The sequence below is a fragment of the Empidonax traillii genome, unplaced genomic scaffold (genome assembly GCF_003031625.1).
Source record: "Empidonax traillii isolate 1590-97213 ecotype Southwest subspecies unplaced genomic scaffold, ASM303162v1 scaffold413:size1348891, whole genome shotgun sequence".
Lineage (NCBI taxonomy): Eukaryota > Metazoa > Chordata > Aves > Passeriformes > Tyrannidae > Empidonax > Empidonax traillii.
Window position 1 is genome coordinate 856,969 of NW_020955606.1, and position 20,288 is coordinate 877,256.

At 59.1% G+C, this 20,288-nt stretch overlaps 1 protein-coding gene across 4 annotated transcripts; it reads right to left on the bottom strand.

The window, feature by feature from the left end:
- Nucleotides 1-1,506: 1,506 nt before the first annotated feature.
- NDRG4 (NDRG family member 4) lies at nt 1,507-20,288 on the bottom strand. 4 transcript variants are annotated; one of them, XM_027893948.1, is made up of 17 exons: nt 20,181-20,288; nt 16,472-16,563; nt 15,968-16,012; nt 9,698-9,803; nt 8,313-8,433; nt 8,000-8,062; nt 7,733-7,793; nt 7,345-7,431; nt 7,192-7,248; nt 6,903-7,006; nt 6,342-6,398; nt 6,199-6,250; nt 5,707-5,754; nt 5,432-5,467; nt 5,186-5,237; nt 4,469-4,507; nt 1,507-3,861 (listed from the first exon to the last, which is right to left on the bottom strand). In XM_027893948.1, exons 1-17 carry the CDS (start codon nt 20,215-20,217, stop codon nt 3,707-3,709), a joined length of 1,212 nt encoding a protein of 403 aa, XP_027749749.1. In that variant the 5' UTR covers nt 20,218-20,288; the 3' UTR covers nt 1,507-3,706. The 4 variants fall into 4 exon arrangements, with proteins under 4 accessions (XP_027749749.1, XP_027749750.1, XP_027749751.1 ...); XM_027893949.1 differs by lacking the exon at nt 4,469-4,507; XM_027893950.1 differs by lacking the exons at nt 15,968-16,012; nt 16,472-16,563; nt 20,181-20,288 and adding an exon at nt 11,930-12,096.

Below are 20,288 nucleotides of genomic sequence, written 5' to 3' on the forward strand. Positions count from 1 at the left end.
GTGTTTTAAACCAAAGGCAGTGTTGGGCAGAGACTGTGAGTGCTGCACACTGCACCAGGTGGCAGTGCAACCCCACAGACGCACCCCAGGCTCTGACCCTTTGAGTCACATTTTCATGCACTATTTGAGTCACTGACCTATATGGCTCCCTCACTCCTCACTAATGGCATCCATATCTGGCCAGAAAAAGCAGCCTGAACTTTTTTTCTGCCCTGCTGCTCCCGTTCCGTTGCAGGTTCCCCTAAGGGATTACATGTATTAAATTATCTCCTCCTGCTAGAAATAAAAATCCATGCATCATCATGAGCCAGTTTTCATGGGAGTATTGTTGGCAGTATTAAAAAAAGCTGTGACCATACTTTCTTGGGTAAACATAAGGGAAGGAAAACTTCAGTGACATGCTCACTTCTGTTCCAGGAAGCAGCTGAGACACTCCACAGGTGACTGAGTGGTGAGATGTGCCAGATCCCAAGAAAATAGATTATTTAAGTCAATATTTGAAGTACAGAAGAAGAGTTTTGATCTGGCAATAGTACTGTAGGAATAGGTAGTTGTCAGTTTTCTTTCTGTTGCAGTCTGTTAGTTTTCAGCATCCAGTGCTCCGTGAATTGCATTCGGTCAGAACGTGGAAATCATTTGTCTGACAGTTATCCTATCCCAGCCATCTGTGTAGCATGAAATATGTCCTGAATGTGTCCAGCAGCATTACAGCATTTCAGTGATTAGGGTGTACAGTGGAACACCCCCTACCCCACAGATGAGGCTCACCCTGGCCAGGGGGGCAACCAGCAGACCCCCTCAGGCAAGCCATCCAAGAAAGGCACCTGGGCTGCCTGCCCAATTCTCAGCTCAGTCTTTCTCAGGCAGTCTGCATTCCCTCCCCACGTGTCCAGCTCTTCTCTGCCCACCCCAGGCAACCATGAGTGTGGGCTACATGGTCACGCTCTCTCCATGCTTTGGCTTTGGGACCCTCTTCCTGGGCTGGAACTGGTTTGGAGTGACCCCAGTACAAGGCAGACGTTGACACACTGGAGCAGGGACAAGGACTAGGATGTAGGGAAACGATCCTTCCAGGGAAAGCATCATGCACTTAGAAAAGGCTATGGCCTGGAACATTCAGACCTTGATGGGGAGACAAACAGGAGGCCTGCAATCCTAGTAGAGGACAGTGAGGCTGGACCTCCCAAGGACTCTGCTCATCCCCTGAGTTGTGCAGCCATGGGTCTTCTTCTTCCCCAGTGGGCAACCCTTGGAACCAACCTCACTGGGCTACAGCTGGCAACTTTCCAGCCTCCATCCCCTCCTGACATACGAGGCACCCCAAAGCCAAAGCACCCCACAGCTTCCCCCCGTGCACCATGGAGTGCCGGGCTTTCCTTCGTGAGCATCTCTAATGAGGCTGGTGGACAAGGTGTCCCTGCTGCTCCTCCCTGCCTGCCAGACCTCTGCAGGCAGGCCCCAGGTGGGCTCAGACCCATTTCCCTGCAGCATGTTGCAAAGAGCACAGCAGGTTCTCAACATCTTTATTAGTTTGTTGGTTTATTTCCAACACAGTAAATCCTCTCTACAGCAACAGGTTAGTTAAGTCTGGTTTACATATTGCTGTCTTGTGAGTGCTGCAGCCATGATGCTGCTGTGACAAAATCAGGCTGCACTCAGACAGGAAAATGCATTAAATTCCGCTGTGACCAGGGAAAAAAAGGAAACCCAACAAAAAATCAAAAGGACGAACCACCAGGGAAAAACAAACAAACCCACCAACAAAACCAAGGTGAGGAACTGAAGGCGAGCACAGCCACACCACCTCCAGGGAAACCACCACGGCACTGCTTGGACAAGAATGCAAGGAGGAGTGAACCCAATAAGGTCAGGGACTGGGCAAACCCTTATATATATATTATGTATAGGTATTTATATATATATATCATCTGGAAAGACACGCTGAAAAAAAACAAGAGATCGCAGCAGTATCTACTGTAAAAAGGAGCTACGCAGCTTTCAGAGTCACACCGAGAAGGAAGCACACAGCAGAACAAAGTTGGGGACAAACAGGTACACTGGTGTTTTGGGGTGGCCTTTTAATTTGTGAGGGGTCATGTGGGGCAAGGGTCTCAGGGCCAAAAGCCCTCATACACCCGTTGGGAGCCCCAGAACCTGTGTGTCCTTCACTGGGGAGCAGGGATGGGGTCTGGGGAAGTGGGGGGCAAACAAATGCTTTTGTAGGGCTGGGTGGGACCTGCTTCCAGCGGGCTGGTTCTGCTCGCCCAGATGGTGGCACCCGGTGGGTTCCCTACAGGTCCCTGCTCAGGTCCCCCATGGAACCCCTACGAAGACCTGAGCACCCATCACCAGAGCCAGGGCCTTACCTGTTCCTTACATGGGCTGCAGGAGGGGCTGGGCTCTGCTGCCCTGGCAGCTCTGGCCAGCGGTGGGGTTTTGGGATGGCATGGATTTCCATGCCAACTGTGAGAGACTAGATCCACCCCGAGTGTGGACGGGGCCCCACGGCTCGGGGGGAGCCAAGCCCTTGAGAGACGCCTTGAGAGGCGAAATGCTGGAGGTGGAGGGTGTGGATCTGGAGGGCCATGCTGGGTCTGGCCAGCTCTGTAGGCAAAGCCAGGCACCGGTGTGCTCCCCACGCCCCATGGGTCACCCCACACTGCCAGCACCTTGCGGTGATGCACCCTGTGGGGCAGAGGGTGCTGAGGGTTCCCCAGCGTGGCAGGGGGAGTGTCTCGTTTTATTGCTAATGGTTCCACGGTGGTGACGCCCACAGGCTGTGAAAAAACTGGAGGTGGGATTTGCTGTGTGACATCCCCAAAACCAGTGGCCTCTGGGCCCTGGCAGCCTCAGCCCACGAGCTGGGAGGGGAACTGACAGTGTGGCAGGGACCAAGCAAGCTCACTGCGCTTTTCTCGGTGCATTTTTGGTGGCAGGCGGTGATTATCCTTCTTGCAACAAGGGACCAAAGAAGTGCCATCACAGGCAAGGGCATGGGCAGAGGCAGGGGGACACTCATGCCACCCTCCTGCCCTGATGGCTTCTGGAGCAGGGCTGACCCCTGTCCACTTGCCCTGGGGCAGCCCTCAGGGTACATGACTAGGGCGAAGAAAGTTTGGGATGTGATTTCTCACAAGGCTCAGCCAGCTCTGGGGCAGCAGGTCCTGGGTGTGCTGGGGGATCCCGTGCTAGCTCTCCCCAGAAAGGGCCATCAGGGAGAAATGGAAGCTGCATCCCTAAGAACGGACCAGTGACCTCCCAGTAAGGACTGCTCCCTGTTCCTGTCTTCCTTTGGACTTGGTCAGCCATCAGTTGACCTTGGGGGACCAACCTACCTCCTGTGTCCTCCTCACGTCCTGTTCCATCCCAACATCCCATCCCATCCCAACATCCCATCCCCATCTCACCACCCTGAGCCTGCTACCCCATCCCAGCCCTGTCCCCCCTGCCACCCACCCTCCCAAGCCGGGACCAAACCGACGCTAGGGAGGGTGAGGACCAATGCAGAACCATGTGTGACTGCTGGACAAAGCCCCCCTCCTTCTCCTGTAGCAGACAAGGGGATGAGGCCAGCGGCAAAGAAGACAAATTGACCCCAAAGAAGCGAGGGCCCTGGTGGAGGATGTCCACGGGGCGGGTGGGTGCTGGCGGGATGCTGACGGATGGGAGATGGCTCTGAAGGAGACGTCGGCGGCGGGCGTGGACCTCAGCACGATACCTCCATGGTGTGGTTGATCTGCCCCATGGCCTCGGTGCTCTCCGAGTGGGTGCAGGCACGTGGGCGGGTGCCATCCACGGAGCTGGCGCTGGTGAGGGAGGCCGTGCGGGAGCGTGCCAGGCGGGTCATGCTGGCAGATGGCACTGCACGGGCACAGAGAGACGGCCAGGGTGCTCAGCTCCCCCCGAAAACCACCAGGAGCTGAGCCAACGCTGCCGCCAGTCCCGCTCCCCGATGAGAATGAGCCCGGGCACAAGCTTGCAGCAAGCGGTGCTGTGACAACATGAGCAGCTCCAGGCTGGTAAGGGACAGCAGGGCAGGGTAGCCCTGGGACGGGCTGCACACCTGACCCACTCCTGGGCATGCAATCTCCGGGCATCAGGCAGTGGGGACCCCTGACTGCCACGCTCCAGGGAAGGAGTGAGCTGGGATGGGAACTCCCCAGGGTGTGCAGGGAAGGTGACACCCTCCCCCAGCCAGGATGCCCGATGGGCACAGCTCCTGGACGGCTGGAGGAGAGCACAGTGGACACACTGCTGAGACTGTGTCTGCACAGGGGAGCTTCTCCAAACGCCATTTCTCAGCCCCCAGCCCCTGCTCAGGCAAAGCGGAGCGAGGCAGTGGGCATCTGGCTGGGAAGGGCCAGTCCTGCACCCAGGCTGCTCCCAAAGGTGCCCAGGCAGCTCAAGGGCACAGGCCAGGCAGGCACCATGCAGCAGCGGGCATGGGCTGAGCGGCTCTGAGCGGTACCTGTGCCTCCACTCAGCCTCCGATCCTTCAGGTGGGTGACTGGCAGGGGTGGAGCGGGAGAAGGGCAGGGAGGGCAGAGAGAGAGCGTCATCAGCCCTCTCTGGGCTCCACTGGGCCGGGAACCCCCGCCCAGGCCCACGTGTGCCTGCACTCGGACCTGCAGGTGGGCACACAGGACTGCACACACACACACACAGACACACACACACGTGTGCCATGGACCTGCAAACACACTCGTGTGCACATGGACTTTTGTGTGCACACACAGGTATGCACAGACCTGAACACTACACACACGTGGTCACGGACCTAAGCAAACACATGTTCCCACAGGCTCGTGCACACGGGCTCGCTCGTTTCTGTTGCACACACAACACAGCCCCTGCTTGTGCACACACAAACACACACACACGTGTGCATGCTTGCACAGAGACCCTGTCCACACATATATGTCCACACAGAGCCCTCATACATGTGTATGCATGCACATAGAGCCTCTACATCCCATGCCCCTGCAGACACACGGACAGACAAGTTCCACATCTGCACATACAGAGTCACAGACACGTGCAGCTCTCCATCAGGACGGGCACACGGGGGTGCCAGGCTCCTCTCCAGCAGCAGGGTCAGCACACGTGCACACAGGCACACACACAGGCACACACACAGGCACACACACGGTCCCACGCCAGCCCCACGCCCAGCCCCGGCACTCACTGTAGCCCATGCCTTGCAGGAAGTACTTGAAGGCTTCGGTCAGCTTGCCTGGCTGTAGAGAGAAAGCTGGCTGAGCTGAGGCAGCACCAAGGCTGAGATTCCCCCCTCAGCCCCGAGCCGCCCCTGGCAGCCCCTGCACAAGACCCCTGTGCCCTCATCAGCCTGTTCCAGCTAGCCAGGGACTGCACCGGTACACGTCTCAGAGCCCAGTATATCCAGTTAATTAGGGAGATTGTGGGGGCTCACCTGTGTGACCTGAGGCAGCCCACCAGAGTCAGCCATCTGCAGAGAGAAGGTCCTGCTTAGTTTGGGAGGGTGCCTGTACCACCCACCGTCCCCTGGTACCCACGACAGGATGGCACTGCTGGGGCCACCCTGCTCTCCCCATACATCCCCAGCCCAAATGGCCAGGATAGACCTGGAATGGGGAGATGGGGACATTCTGCAACCCTGGGGCAGAGGGCAGAGGGGCACTTCATGGCCAGCAGGCACCTCCCAGCTGCCCCTTGCCACTGGCCTACCTTCAGGAAGGTGGTGTTGGTGGGATCCAGCTTGGAGTTACACTCCACCTGTGGGCCAGAGAAATGGCATTAGCCCTGAGCCAAGCAGAAGTTGCCCACATGTACCACCGCTGGCCCACAGCACTCCAGGTGGCATATCCCACCCCAGCCAGGAGGAGACAGGACACTAGGCGAGCCCTGAGCCTGCAGAACCACCATCCCTTTGCCCAAACCCCAGTGGCTGTTTGGGTGCACGAGGCCAAGCAGGGAGTGTGCCTGTGTGCCGACACAGCTGAGTGGGCACATGGTGAGCTCGTCTGGGCAGATGAAGAAGGGGAGGTTTTCCAGGTGTGGCAACCATGCACAGATGCATGTGCACAGGTGCCCACACGAGCACGCTCCCACACAGCTCCCATGGGAGCTGACATGTGTCTGAGCAGGCAGCGAACATGTGCATGCCCACGCATGGGCATCATCTGTGTGCCACCCTACAGGCACTACACCATCACTCACCACCCCCTCTTCAGCAGGCGCATTGTCTCCGACCACCAGCATCACGGGGCAGCTGGAAGGGAGAGGAGGAAGGGCCATGGTCAGGGTTTGGGCTGGGTGAACTCCACTCCCCTGGGACCCCTCCACGCCAGCACAACTCTTACCGCAGCGTCTTGGCATTGGGTACAGTCCCAGGCCGGTTGATGTCCAGGTCCCTGCGGCTGATGGAGGAAAAAGAGGCCCAGTGTGAGCCCACGGGATAGCATAAGAACTGTGGCACTGCCAGCCCTTGGAAGCAGCACCCAGCCCCGCTGTCCCAGCACCTTGTGGAAGGAGGATGCCACAGTCAGCCCAAGCAGAGCCCATGCCATGGGATGCAGCACCCAGCAGAGTGGCAGAGCTCTCAACCCTCTGCACACATGGGACAGCATCTCTGCCCCCTTTCCCAGGCCTGTGCCAGCACCCAGTGCAAGAGGGGACCAGAGAACGTGCACCCATGTGGTGGGCTCTGGCATATGGCAAACCTCTGGCACAGGCACCACCACTCCCACATCCCCAGCCAGCAGTGGCAGACAACTTTCTCTGCTGCCTGCCTATGCTGGAGGTGACGACAGGGTGATGACAGCACCCAGCATGGGTCTGGGTCCCCACAGTGACCTCAGAGCCACCCACCAGCACTGCAGCCCCTCACCCTGGCACAGACAGGGGCTGCCTGCAGCACTCACCTGTTATACATGTTGAGGAAGAGCTGGAGGTTGAACTGGTTCACCACACTGCCGATCTGCTGCCGGTAACTCTGCACCAACTCCGTGTTGTTCATCAGCTCTTCCTGCGCCAGGAGGGAATGGACATCAGGTGTCAGGGACATACCCTGCTCCACCAGGCCTGCCCATGCCATGCTGGTCATCAGGGACAAGGAGGAGGATGCTGGGCAATGCAGCTGGGCAGGTGGCCCAGCTGGGATGCTGGGTAGGGGGCTGGTGGCAGGGGACAGGCAGGGTACACAGCCCTTACCTGGCTGAACAGGTGGGACAGGACGATGTCCGGCAGTGTGCTGGTGAGGCCAGAGAGCTGTGGAGGGAGCACAGGGAGTTATGGCACTGCCATGGCTGGCTCCTGCCCCAGGGAGCCGCCAGAGCCAGCAGGAGGGGTGGGGTCCCTGCCCACCTTGGCAGCTGCCCAGTCAATCCAGCCTTTGCCATTGGGGTCGATGTTCATAAGGACCAGTCCTTCGACCATGTCAGGGAAGATGAGCTGCAGTGAGCAAGAGGGGAAAGGCTCAGAGGGGAGGGGAGATGTGCCCTGGGCAGCCCCCACCAGCGCCACTGCACAGGCATTGCACAGAGCTGATATGGTCCTTGGAGTGATGGGAGACCTGTGGCGAGACTGCCCAGACATCACAGCCACGGCACTGCCATCCTGGCCCCCCATCCCTCCAGGAGCCTTTGCAGCAGCAGACACTGCCTGGAGGTGTCAGCTCCTGCTTTTCCCCACGCAATTGGGTGACAGCAGGTACCAAAAACTCAGGGCCAGCCCATCCCAGCCCCAGGCTCACCGCAAACTTGGCCAGCACGTAGGCTCCTGCCCCAACACCGATCCCGATCACGTACTTGAACCTGGAAATACGGAGAGGCGGGTAGGGTGGGACGGTCAGCTCCAGCACATGTTCCCTGGGACACCCTTCTACCCACAACATCAGGCACAAGAAGATTTGCAGGCTGCCAGCTTTCAGGGACAACTCCCCAGCCCCAGACCCTTGTGTTCTGCCCATCTCCCTGCCCAGGACCCTCAGCCAGCAGCCGTGGAGGAGAGGCTGACTCACCCAAAATGCTGCACCACACTGGGTAACATGGCAGCCAGCTGGTCCATGGATGGATACTGGTACCTGTGGCACAGGGAAGCACAGAATGGTGGTTATGGACCCTGTTCAGAGTGGGATATCTGGGGCAGCTGGGCTGCCTGAAGCGGGCAGGGAAATGCCACTCACTTGTAAACCACCCCACTGCCCACCCCGGGCCGGTCATCTGCCACGGGCTTTGACACAGTTTGGAGAGACACCAAGCAGTGACAACCCAAGGGACAGGGAGGTGACATCCTAGTGGGCATAGTGGGCCCCTGACCAAACTGACACCTACCCCTGAGGGAACTGTGAGGCTCCTGCCTGCTGGCCCGGCGCATCCACGTGGCACACCACAAAGTGCTTCGTGATCTCCTGCATGTCCTCGTAGTTGAAGAAGGTGTTGAAGCAAAGCTTGTCTGTCAAAGGGCAGGTGGAGATCAGAGACCAAACACCCTGGCACTGGGGCCTGGAGGGTCAGGGGGGAGCATGGACAGAGGCTGCATGCCCTCCCACTGCTCATCAAGCAGGATGTGACATGCCACCAAAGCCATCCCATCCCCTTTGCTCCACGCTCCTCAGCCCCGCAGCAGAGACCGCAGCTACTGCAGCAAGGGCTGCATCCCTACAGGTGTCAGAAGGCACAGCGATGGACAGACACAACCAGGAGGGTGAGGAGTTTGGGGGGAGCCTCACTGGTGAGCCTTGGAGGGATGGGACTGGGGGATTCAAAGCCCAGGGCTACAAGACCACCCAGCAGGCAGTGGGATTGGCAGCCTGGAGTATTATCAGCCCCATCCAAAATCCCCAGAAAGGGCTCAAGCAAACACAGGATTTGAGAAACAGCTGCAAATCTGCCTGCTTGGAAACAGTCAAAGAAACAGGCACAGTGCTGCTGTGGACAGGCCTCTCCCTCCAATGGGATTCAGACACTGCTGAGGCTTGGAGGGGTCCTGCCCCATGGCATCGGTCCCAGGATATGCCCCCCAAAACGTGGGGATGAGGCAGGTTGTAGGGCCCTTTGCAGCCAACGTGACGTGTTCCTGAACACAACAGAGCTGCTGCGATGCTGAGGCAGCTCACGTAGCGTGCCAGTGACTCAGCCTCAGCCGCCAGCAGAGCAGGAAATGCTTCTCCCTGCTCTCAGGGAATTGGGTATTCTGGCTCAGCTGGAAGGGCACAGCCCAGGGCAGGGGTCTGGGGTGCAGGTCCAAGGCTGCAGGCTGACAGAAAGTGCAGCATCTCCACATCCAGAGCCTCTGCCCAGGGTTCCTCCTTCCCTGCTATTCCCAGTCTCTTTTGTCCCCCACTGTTCCCTGCTGCCAGCTGGGTCCATGCTCTGAATACCAACAGGCTGCTGGCAGCGGCAGCAGTGGCGACCAACCCCTGCACCCTCTGTGTGCCATCCCTGCCTGGTGTGGGCGGGCAGACAGACAGACAGACAGCACGAGGGTAGCCAAACACCCCTGGCTGTGCCTGGCCTGGGCTTTGGGCTTTGAGCCTCCAAACTCTCCCGGCGCTTCCAGATGCCTGGGGGGGGACCGAACGCAGGCTGAGGACCCTCCACGGGAGGAGGTCCAAGGAGCTGAGCCAGGGGCTTTGGCCCGATGTCCTGGCACCCCGTGCAGCCTCAGGCTCATTCCCATCTGCCCTTGCACCCTCGGCCCAGGGAGCAGCACTCACGGTTGAGCCCCACATCGTGGTACGTCAGGATGGCTGGGCGGTTCCCCTTGGGAGAGCCCCGGATGACCACGTGCAGCAGCCCATAGGGGGTCTCAATGTCGTGTTCCTGGGGGAAAAGGAGAGATGGGGTGATGCCCAACCTGCCCTAAGACATCCTTTCCCGCCCTGCCATCACACCCTTCACTGGGTGCATGATTCCCCACATGGCCGGTCCCACGGGAGGACAAGGGAAAGAGGAGCAGCTGTTCCAGAAGAAAAAAAAAAAAAGCTTTGGGCATCCCAGAGGTGGTAGAAAGCAGGACAAATCACATACAAATGTTTCCAGCTTCCATCAGCTCCAAAAGGGGAAGGGGAAAGGGAAGGGGAAGGGGAAGGGAAGACATTGGATAGGACCGTAGCATTTAGGATTGGACGTGTGTATCATAGGATGGGATCATGGGATGGGATCAAGGGATGGGATCCAAGAGGGCTTGAGAAAGGAGGATCATGGGTGGACCACAGGACAGGACAGGAGATCTTCGAGGGCCTGGAACTGAGGAAATTTTGGCAACAGGGTGGGGCTTCACATGGCCTAGTTGGGAGGTGATTTGCTATGCCTGGGACAAACAGGCAGAGGTCAAACCCAGACACCACTCCAGGAAACACTGCAACCAGATCCCAAAATTACAGCTAAAGTAACTACAAAAACCTTTGGTCTGAAATGCCAGCACCCTCATACAGAGAACAAGACTACCCTGCGCCTCAGTTTCCCTGTTTAGGAGGGCTCCAGCCTTGTTGTCCTGACCGTTGCTCCCAGCCAGCAAGGGAAACCGAGGCTGTGAGCCCAACTGCTGCCCGGGGACAAGGGACCAGACATCCCCTCCAGATGCTCACGCCTGCCAGCCAGTCCGCTGGCAGTGACCTAGAGGCTGGGATCTGGTGGATGCAGGAGCATCATGTGCTGGGCAGGGATGATGGCAGGGTGCCCAACCGTCACGGTCCTCACTGCTGGCACTGGCAGCCCCACGGAGGGGCTGGTGGGAGGGGAGCAGGTACGTGGATGCTCACGCGGGTTACACGCCACCAAGGACTCTGAAGGACACAGGCCTCGGGCGGGAGGAACCACCTCAGGACAGGGTCTCCTCACTGCAGTGCCTCCCCTCACTGAGATCTGCTGTCCCTGGGGGAGCACAGCACCCAAAGGCACCTCAAGGACTCCGTGGAGACAACTCTCGGCTCCCAAGGGCACCCTGACCCCAGCCCTCATCCACAGCTGTCCTTCCATCCCCTGCAGCAGGGACATCCCTCTGCAAAACAGGTTGGGAAACTGAGGCAGAGGAAGGGCCTGGCCCAAGGTCACAGAGCAGGAGGCATCCATGTGGTCTGATCCCAGGCACGGAGCTGCCTCCTTGCCATCACCATGCCCACGGTTCCCATTAGAGCCCCAACAGCTCAGCCTTCAATCCCACCCCAAAATCACATGCCCAAGGGTAGTGGATCCATCCTCAGCACTGCTACCTCCTGCTCCCCACCCCCCCAGCAAGCCAGGCACATCCTGCCCATGGTGCAGCCTCTGCAGCACGGCTGGGTACCACAGCCCTGCCCTTTGCCGCAGGGATGCTCTCTGGAGGGGAGAGGCTGGGGATGCAGGGGATGCAGGCAGCAAGGAGAGAGGGGCATAAACAACCCACAGCCCCAGCGAGGTGGGGCGTGTGAGTCTCAGCACCCATAGGTGTCTCTGACAGAGCCCTCCCATGCCCAGGTTACCTGCTCACCGCTGCAATTCTCCCACCTCACTCACCCCCTCCACACCAGCCTGTTGCCATCGGGTGTTGCCATCACCCAGAGGCCAGAAAGCAGCCAAGGGATTGCTTCAAAACATCAAGAGACCCTCTCCCTCTGCAACCCAGGGGGTGGGGAAGGGGCAGTGAGCTCCCCCCATCAGCACCTAGCCCCAGAACGGGCCGCAGCCGCTCAGCCTCAGCCTCGGTGCAGCATCTCTGCCAGGCTCAGGGAGGACGTGCTCAAGGACAATGCGTCCCCAAAACCTGCGGCACGTCAGGGATGCGGCAGCAGGGCTGGGGGAAGGAAGGGCTCCCCAGCAGTGGGTCCCCCCTGCCCCAGTGCCTGCCTGACCCACACCGAGCCCTCCTCGGTGGGTGCAAAGGCCCAGCCTGGGCAAGCAGGAGAAATATACTGGGGCAAAATTCCCTGGGAAGGGAGGGCGGCCAACACGGGGACGGCGGTACCTACCCCATCCCAGCACTCCGGCATGGTGAGGAACCGGGAGGACGAGGATGCGCAGGCAGTGAGGGCCAAGCACGGGCTCCCGGCGGCGCAGCGGGCTGGGGCGAAGCAGATCTCTGCGCTGGCTCAGCCCCTCGCCTCGATTTATAGCGGAGCCCCAGCCCTGCGCTAAGCCCTCCCTCTCCCTTCCCCCTCGGCAGGTTTGGCCTCCATTGCAGGCGAGCGCCGCGATGGAGCCAGCACTCAGCCATTGGCTGCCGCGGGAATTATTCATGCTCCAATTGGCCCCAAATACCCTTGTTTATGAAGAAAAAACGCCTGGCACCGTGCGGCACCTTCTCCATCTTCCCTCTTTTCGGCAGACAGACACAGGCGGGGTGTCTGGGCTGGGCTGCGCTCGCACCCCTCACGGCAGACCCAGCACGCTCGGGGAAGAGCCCAGCCCCGCTCCCTGCACCCACTGCCCCACGCACGTGGAATCCAGCCCCACGCAAACATGCAGAATCACGGTCGAGCCCGCAGCCAGCCAGGTCAAGGCCCCGCAGCGATGCTCAGGCAGCACACACAGAGCCACAGATGGACACGGGCACCCACGAAACAAACAGGAGAAGGACGAGGCAGGCGAGCTCCGCGTGTGCACGTGACCACGCGTGTACACGCGTGGGAACACGTACCAACGTGGGCACACAGGGACCGGGCAAAACCACGTCTGGGCATGCAAACGTTGGAAAAATCGATGCGATACCAACCGAAGGACATGCACCCCACAAAATACTTGTGCACACCCACCACGGGGCCAGGCCCAGTGTGTCTGTGTCAGCACATGTTCATGTACATGTGTGTCCGTGGCCATAAGAGCACGCCTGCTGCGTCCTTCTCCTCTCCTGCTTAGCACGTGTGCCACGGCCATCACTAATGCTCATGGATGCACAAAAAACCTGCACACATGCAGAACCTTGGGCACATGTGCACAGAGGGGCACACACATGAACGCTGCACTGATACCTCTGTCACCTGACCCAGCAGCACAGTCATCCCACCCGCCGCAGGATGATGGCAACCAGGGGACGTGCAGGATTCAGCCCCAACTTGGACATCGCCAGTGGCAGGTGACTAAGGCAGAGGAAAGGCAACCCTGCAGCACCAAGGGGTTGGATCCTGTCCCTGGACTGACACACGCTGTGCACACACACACACACACACACACGAGTATTCCCATGTGCACATGCATGCCGGCAGATGGTTTCTTCCCCGATTCCAACAAGGCTTTGTGAGGGAGCGATTCCATCTGCCTGCAGTTCTCACCCATGGACAGCCTCATGCCACCACAGCCCCAAAACCCCCCAGCAATCTCTGGGGTGCCATCCCCTTGCACCCTGCCTGTCCCTGCCCATCCCAGCACCATCCCCCAGCTTGGAAGAACTGGCACAAGGCTGGACAATCTCAGATGGAGAAGGAGTCCCACGGTCTCTTTGGTGCCCTTCAGGGAGCCACTAAAAGCCACGTCCTGCAAACAAGTCAGGGCTGGGCAGCCAGGGGGTCTAGGACAGACAGACAGGCAGAGGGGTGGCATTCACCTCACTTCCACCAAAAAGGTTTTACTCCGCTCTGTTTTGTCCTGCAGGGAGCTCAAACCCAGCCTGGAAAGACGCATCTCTGCGAATGAAGGACCGGCTGTGTGAGGGAAGCCCAGCTCCCAGGTGGTTCCTGGCACAGGTGCAAAAGCCATTCACACCTCCAGGTGCCATTTTTGCTTTCTCCAGCCCTGCTGCCTGTGGAGCCAAAGAGCCTGAGCAGCCACAGCCCGTGGGAAAAAAAAACCACAAGAGATGCAGAGGGGCAAAAAAAGACAGCAGGTGGCAAAGGAGAGGAGAGAAGGGGTGAGAGAGCCATGGTGAAGTAAAGCATGAAAGCAAAAGGGTTGCAGGGAGATGGGAGGGCTGAGCAATTCTGACTCTTCCTGAATAGCATCAAATGGGATTGCCACCCCTTTGGCTACTGGCCTGTTTGCCTGGCGGGTGGCCCAGACCTCCTGCTGGATGCAGGGCATCCAGGTCTCAGGGCACCTGCCCCTGGCACTCCTGCACCTAGGCTTATGTCAGCAGCCCCCAGGGCTTCACTTCAGCTGGCAGCAGTGGGGGGTCCCCACTCCCCACCACTGCCTGAGCATCCTGCCAAGGGAGCAGTGACTGGCTCTGGGGAGGAGCAGAGGGACAGGGAAGAGATAAGCTGGGGGCTGGATTGAATTATCCCAAGGAGGTGAGCCTAGAAAATAGGGTGAGATCTCCCCAAGAATTGTCAGGCAGCCCCTAGCCTCTGCACAGAGCCAACCTGCAAATGCCAGGGTGGGGAAAAGGAGGGGGTAGCCCTGGCACAGCCTGGGAAACTCATCTCATCCCTACCCTGAGACTCTTGGAGTGGAACCAAGAGGGCACAGGGCCCGGCTGGCTTGGGAAAAGTTTCCTTGATCTTTGCCCAGTTCCTTTTTTAGGTCCTGAGGGGATGGAGACACATCACTGTGGCATTTGCAGTCCATACCCGCTCCACTTGGCACCACCAGGGACGTGGCTCGGCATCACCGTGGGCCTATCCCTGAAATACTGGCATGGAGATTGTCCTGGGAGGGTCACTGCTCTTTAGCATCCCAAGTGCCAACCAAGTCCTGCCCCAGCACTGCTGAGCGAGAGTCACACTGGTCCTTGTGGTGCGACCAGGAGCTCTGGGCAGCCTGGCACTGCCACCTCCCTCTCCTTCCACATCTCCATCCTCCTCTTTGCCCTCATTTTGGTGATACCAGATAGTTTGGTCTCCCCTCCAGTGGCCAACAGGAACCCTGAGCAAGCAGAGCAAGGAGCAGCCCCAGCCCCGCACCCCCTGCCGCTCACAACCCCAGCATCTCCCCAGCTTTGGAGCTGCTGGGAAGGGCACCATTTCTTTTCCACTACTGCCATTTTTTAATTTTTTTGTGGCTTTCAAGAAGTCTCCCACTCTGTGAACCACAGCAGCCACCACCCAGCACCCTGATGAAAGGTCTCGACTCCCCGATCAGCACCCTGCCACCACACAGGTGACAGACACCAAGCAGGCAGGCACCAAAAGTCTGGGCACTAATTTGGATCTGCTAGAACAGGGACCTGTGCTCCCCTGTCCCTCTCAAATGAAATCCAGATTTATTTTACCCTTACAGGTGCTGTTATTCCAGTGCCAGACCTGTCAGGGCTCAGCCAGGACCACCCAAGCCCACCCTCCCAGTGGTCCCAGTTTGCAGCAAAGTGGCAAAATACAACCTCAAGTCAATTCCCCTGGGAGAAGGGATGCTTTAGGATGCTCTCCCTTTAGGAGACAGACAGGCAGCAAGCTGGGCTCTGGCAGCCCAGCTGCCCTCCCTCTCTATCTTCCAGCACCTCAGTCTCTGCAGAGGGAGCTTGCTCCTGGATGAGCCTGGGCAAAGGTGTGAGAGGGACAAAGACCAACAGGGGAGCCAGGCATGAGCTTTGCCCACCATGATCCCTGAAGCCATAGCATGGGGCTCCTCTGGAGAGGCGAAATGGAGGTACAAGGTGGGCAGGTGCCAGCCAAGGGAGCAGAGGGGCCCTGTTCTCCAAGAGAGGTGGGTGGTACAGGGGGCAATGCCCCAGCCCTCCAAAAAAAGAAAGAGGCTTTCAAACATCCTTATGTAAGCAGGGAGCTGGCATTGCCCAGGAAACCATTGCCATGGCAATGGTAAAGGGGCTGGCAAAGCAGCTCGGCCTTCCTGAGAAGAAATTGCCTGTTTTAAAGGTTTTGTCCCCAGCCCATGGCCAAGTGCCCACCAGCCACATCCGAGCGCCAGCACAGAGCATGGCTGGCAGCATGTCCCACATCCCCTCCTGATGAGGACCATGATGGACGTGCAGCCCCACGCACAGGCACCGACCAGGCACTGCACCCCCATGGAAGGAGGGACAGCAACACCCCTGGCTCCACTCAGTGCCTTCCCCAGCCACAGGACACTGTCCCACGCAAGACCCAGGGGTGGGGGGCATGACCCATGGCTGGTCCTACCTTCCAATCTGTGTCCACAGTGGAGAGGAAGACATCCGAGTTGTCCTGGGGTAAGAAGGAGCAGGAGAAGGAGCCATTAGGGACAGAGACATCCCTTCACCTCCCCTCAATTCCGCAGCTCCCTCCTCCCACCCAGCTCAGGAAGCCCCCTGACAGCACAGGCACCCACTCCCCAGAGCCCACACACATGTGCACACACGCACTCACATGTACAACACCTGCACACAGGTGCACACGCTACCTGCCTGCGTGCACACACACGAGCGTGTATGAGCATGTATGTGCCACGTCTGCACACACACACCCCCCGTCCCACCAAACCCGACCCTGGGCTCACCCACGCACACACCGAACACCACACGTGTGCACACACGGTGTGTCCAATACCAGCACACACACACACGAACACAGAGTACCACACACGTGCCCCATACCAGCACACAACCCCTCCCAAGCACCTGCACTGTGTGCAGGGGCTGGAGCCAGCGAGGTCACCAAACTCACCAGCTCGGCGTCCTGTCCCCGCAGCAGCGGCTTCTCCTCGGTGAAGCGCAGCTCGTGCAGCCCTGCCATGGTCATCTCCTGCAGCAGCAGCCCTGCCCAGGGCAAGGGGGGTGTCAGGGCAGGTCCTGCCTCTGTCCCCTGCGCCCCGGCCCTCTGGAGCCTTTCGGGATGGGACCCAAATCGGCTTCACTCCACCCAGCTACCGTGGGAACTTGGTGCTTCAGCTTGTCCAGGGGCTGCAGCAAGCCCCTCTTCTGGGAGCTGGAAGCAGGCACAGAGCAGACAGTGCCCAGATGAGCTCAGCTCCCAGCTCCTACCTGTCCAGTTCTCCCAGTTAAAGACAAACCTGTCTCCAGGCGTAGTCTTAGGCAAACTGAGAGAACAACCTCATCTGTCCATGCTGGTCACCTTGTAAGCACCAGGGCAAGAATATCCCAATTCCCATCCCAGCCTTCAGCATCGATCAAAGAGAGAAAAATCCAACTTTTTGGCTGGTTTTAGGCCGCAGATAGGTATGGATGGGACAGAGGAAGATCTCCTTGCACAGCCAGAGCAAGGGGCGATGTTTCTCAGCCATGCTGGGAAGGCAGAGGGATATTCCAGGCAGAAAGAGAGCAGAGAGACAGCCTGAAGTTTGTGCAGTAATGATGGGAGAAAACCAAATGTGCAGCCTTTGCTCCCAAAGTCTTCTCCTTGTCTATGAAGCAGGTGCTGGTCAACTGGCACCTCAGCCCCAGGGCTTGCAGGGACAGACTTCTCCATGGAGCTGCCGCTCAGCAGCACTGTGAGACCGGGTGCTGCTGACCAGGGACTTTGTACCCCCAGTGCTGGCACCTCCACAAACACCCCCAGGCACAAGCCCAGCTCAGAAAGCAGAAGGGTTTAAGGAGATCAGCAGCTGGCTGCACACAGAGGGTGACAGACATGGGCACACAGGGAACAATCCAGGCTCCCCTGCGTATAGATGAGATGGGTAACTGGCAAGTCCCAGTGCAAGGGGATTATCTGCACTCAGGCAGGATTCATTTCCACCCCTTCCCCAAGGCCAAGCCTTCAGACAAGTTGTTGCTGCTCCAAATGGGCCAGCATCAATTCCACACCCTCTCCACTGGCTTCCCATCCCGTGCAATCTCCCTGGGCATAACAGGATGGTGTAGGCTGTGCTTGCACTACAGCAGACATGGACCCCACTCCATCTGCACAGCCTCAGCCGAGCCTGCTCCACCCCCTTTGTCCACCTCCAAGCCTAGGTCAGCCTGGGATGACAATGTGGAAAGTCCAAGCAATGCTGTGAGCATTGAAAGGCCACCACAAATACAGGAGCTGGTCATAAACTCCCCTCTAAAGCCAACTTTTCCTCATCTGACCGGGTTTTCTGTTCAAAACTCAAGCAGGCTGTGCCACCTGCCTGCTTTCTGCAGGCACGGCACTTTGCCTTGCTCCTTGGGAGCCATCCAACAATCCAGAACTGTTTGGAGGGAGAAACACCACTGTGAAGCCTCTCAGGAGTCCCAGGTCACCCAGCACCAGGAGTCTCCATGCAGAGAGGGTCCCTCCAGGCCAGGAGCCACAGAAAACCCAAGTGGGGAGAGGTGCCTTCAGCCCCACAGAGAGTGTGCTCCAGGCTGGGCTGTTGCTGCTGGGGAAATGGCTTTGTGCATGGGGACAGCCCTGGCCTGCAGCCCACCAGCAGAGCTGAGACAACACAGCCTGCAGAGCCACCGACCCAGCAACCCCACAACCCCGGGGTAAAACATGGGGGAAAAATGAGCCTCACCGGTAGCTGAGTCTGGAAGAGAGCAGGAGCCGTCCCACGCTGACTGTGCCAACCCTCGGTGTGGCCACGGCCCCAGGGTGGCTGGGAACAGCACTCAGTGTATGGTGAATGCCTTGGTTAATTAAAGCCTCCGGCTAATATGGGCGGGAGGGTGGGTGAGCAATGAGCAAAGGCCCCGTGACCTCGCTCCCGTGGGGGGACACAGCTGGCTCAAAAGGGACGTGGCAGAGCCCTGCACCAACCAGCATCCTGAGTGCATGGGGGACAGCCACCTGAAGTGGTGCTGAGTGTGGGAACGGAGCAGGGATCGGCACTCATGGGTGCCAAAGCCTGCAAGCAGGGTCACAGCCATGCTGCCACCTTCCCTTTGTGCTCTGCTTCCCACTCCAACCCTCGTCCCTGCTCCTGGCAGTGCAGCAGTGGGGCTGTGGGCAGCCTCACCCAGCCCAGTTGGGCCGCTGTCGCTGAGGAGTGCTGGTGAGGAAGCCACAGTTCCAGGTCTCCTAGCCAAAACAACTTGGCTCCTATCTCATGCTGGGCTGATGTGTCCAGAAACAAGCCCTTTTCCTTGCAGCTCACCCCAATCCTCTCCAGCAACCACCCACTCACAGGGTGCCACCCCAAACGCACTCGTCTCTGCTCCCACTCTGCCTTCCCAGTGTGGTGCCACCATTTCCTGCACACAGCTGGGACACACCTCCTCCCTAATTCCCAATTAGTCCCAAACCCAGCAGGACATAAGTGCTTTGGCCCAACAGGGCCCTAGCACTGCATATATAGATGGGGACAGGAACAGTCACATTGGCTTACCTTCCCCCAGGATCTGCAGCCCACTGCTGGCTTATTGGAGGAGAACCAGCTCATAGCACAAAAATGTATTGTTGATGTTGTTATTGTCATTATTATTAATAATGATAATTATTATTATTATGCGGGTCAGAGGGCAGGGGTCCCTCGGATGTTGCACGAGCCTCACAGGAGTCTCCCCACTGACTACCTGTGTCCTGCCCTGGCACGGATGTGGCACCCACGGGATGCTGGCATGGATACTCTGGGCTAACTGAACAGTGAGCAACAGACGGGAGGCAGATCTGGAGAAGTGAGGGCTGGCCCCTGCCAGGCAGCGAAGCCAAGGCAGCCTCCAGCAAGGCTGGGAGAGGGAAAAAGGAACCTGCAGCCCAATCCGAAACACTGCCGTGTGCCCACAGCACTGTCCCCCGAGCAGGACCACTATGGAGCTGCAGTGGGAAAATCCCAGTGTGACCCAGCCTGGGCCACATCCTGTCCCACCACCCACAGCTTGCTCTGACCCCATGAGGGGCACAGGTCTGCACCCCAGCAGCCCCCACAGCCCAGCCTAACAGCGTGGTCCAACTAGGGGGCACAGGAAGGGGCAGCCACACCACGAGAGCCACCAGGCCAGGGGACCCAGTGCCACTGATGCAGGGGCTGAGCATCTCAGAGTGGTGGCAGTGGGGGGCTTTGTGGGGGCTCAGGCTGTCTCACAGTGGCTGTTGCTAAGAGCAGCCGCCTTCCCAGCCCAGCCCATTCCTCCGGGAACCCAGGCAGCGGGGAGACTCCCAGGGGAGGCTGGCTGAGGAGCAGAGAGGCACCGCAGGGATGCTCCAGCAGTCCCCCACCCCCCGGCTGCCTTGCTGTGCCCTCCACCTTGCCCGGGGGCTGCCGACTCCGTCTCCCCTTCCCCCAGCACCACCGGCCTGGGCTTTGCATCACCTCCCGTACCCCAAAAAGGATCCTACCCGCGGCACTCACACCTGGGCGAGCAAAGGCAGCGGGCGAGGGGGGTGTGGGGCAGCTCCATCTCCCGGGCAGGGGTTGAAAGCTCTTACTTCCCGCATCCCATCACCCCCCCCCCCGGTCGCTTCGCTCCCCTCCCCGTTCCCCAGCACGGGGGAGGGGGCCGGGCCGTACCTGTCAGGAGCTCGATCTTGTGCCGAAGCACCTTCATGCCGGGGCGGCGGGTCCCGGCGGGCGGGGCGGAGCGGGAGGGGCGGCGGCGGCCCCGGCGCGGGGAGCGAG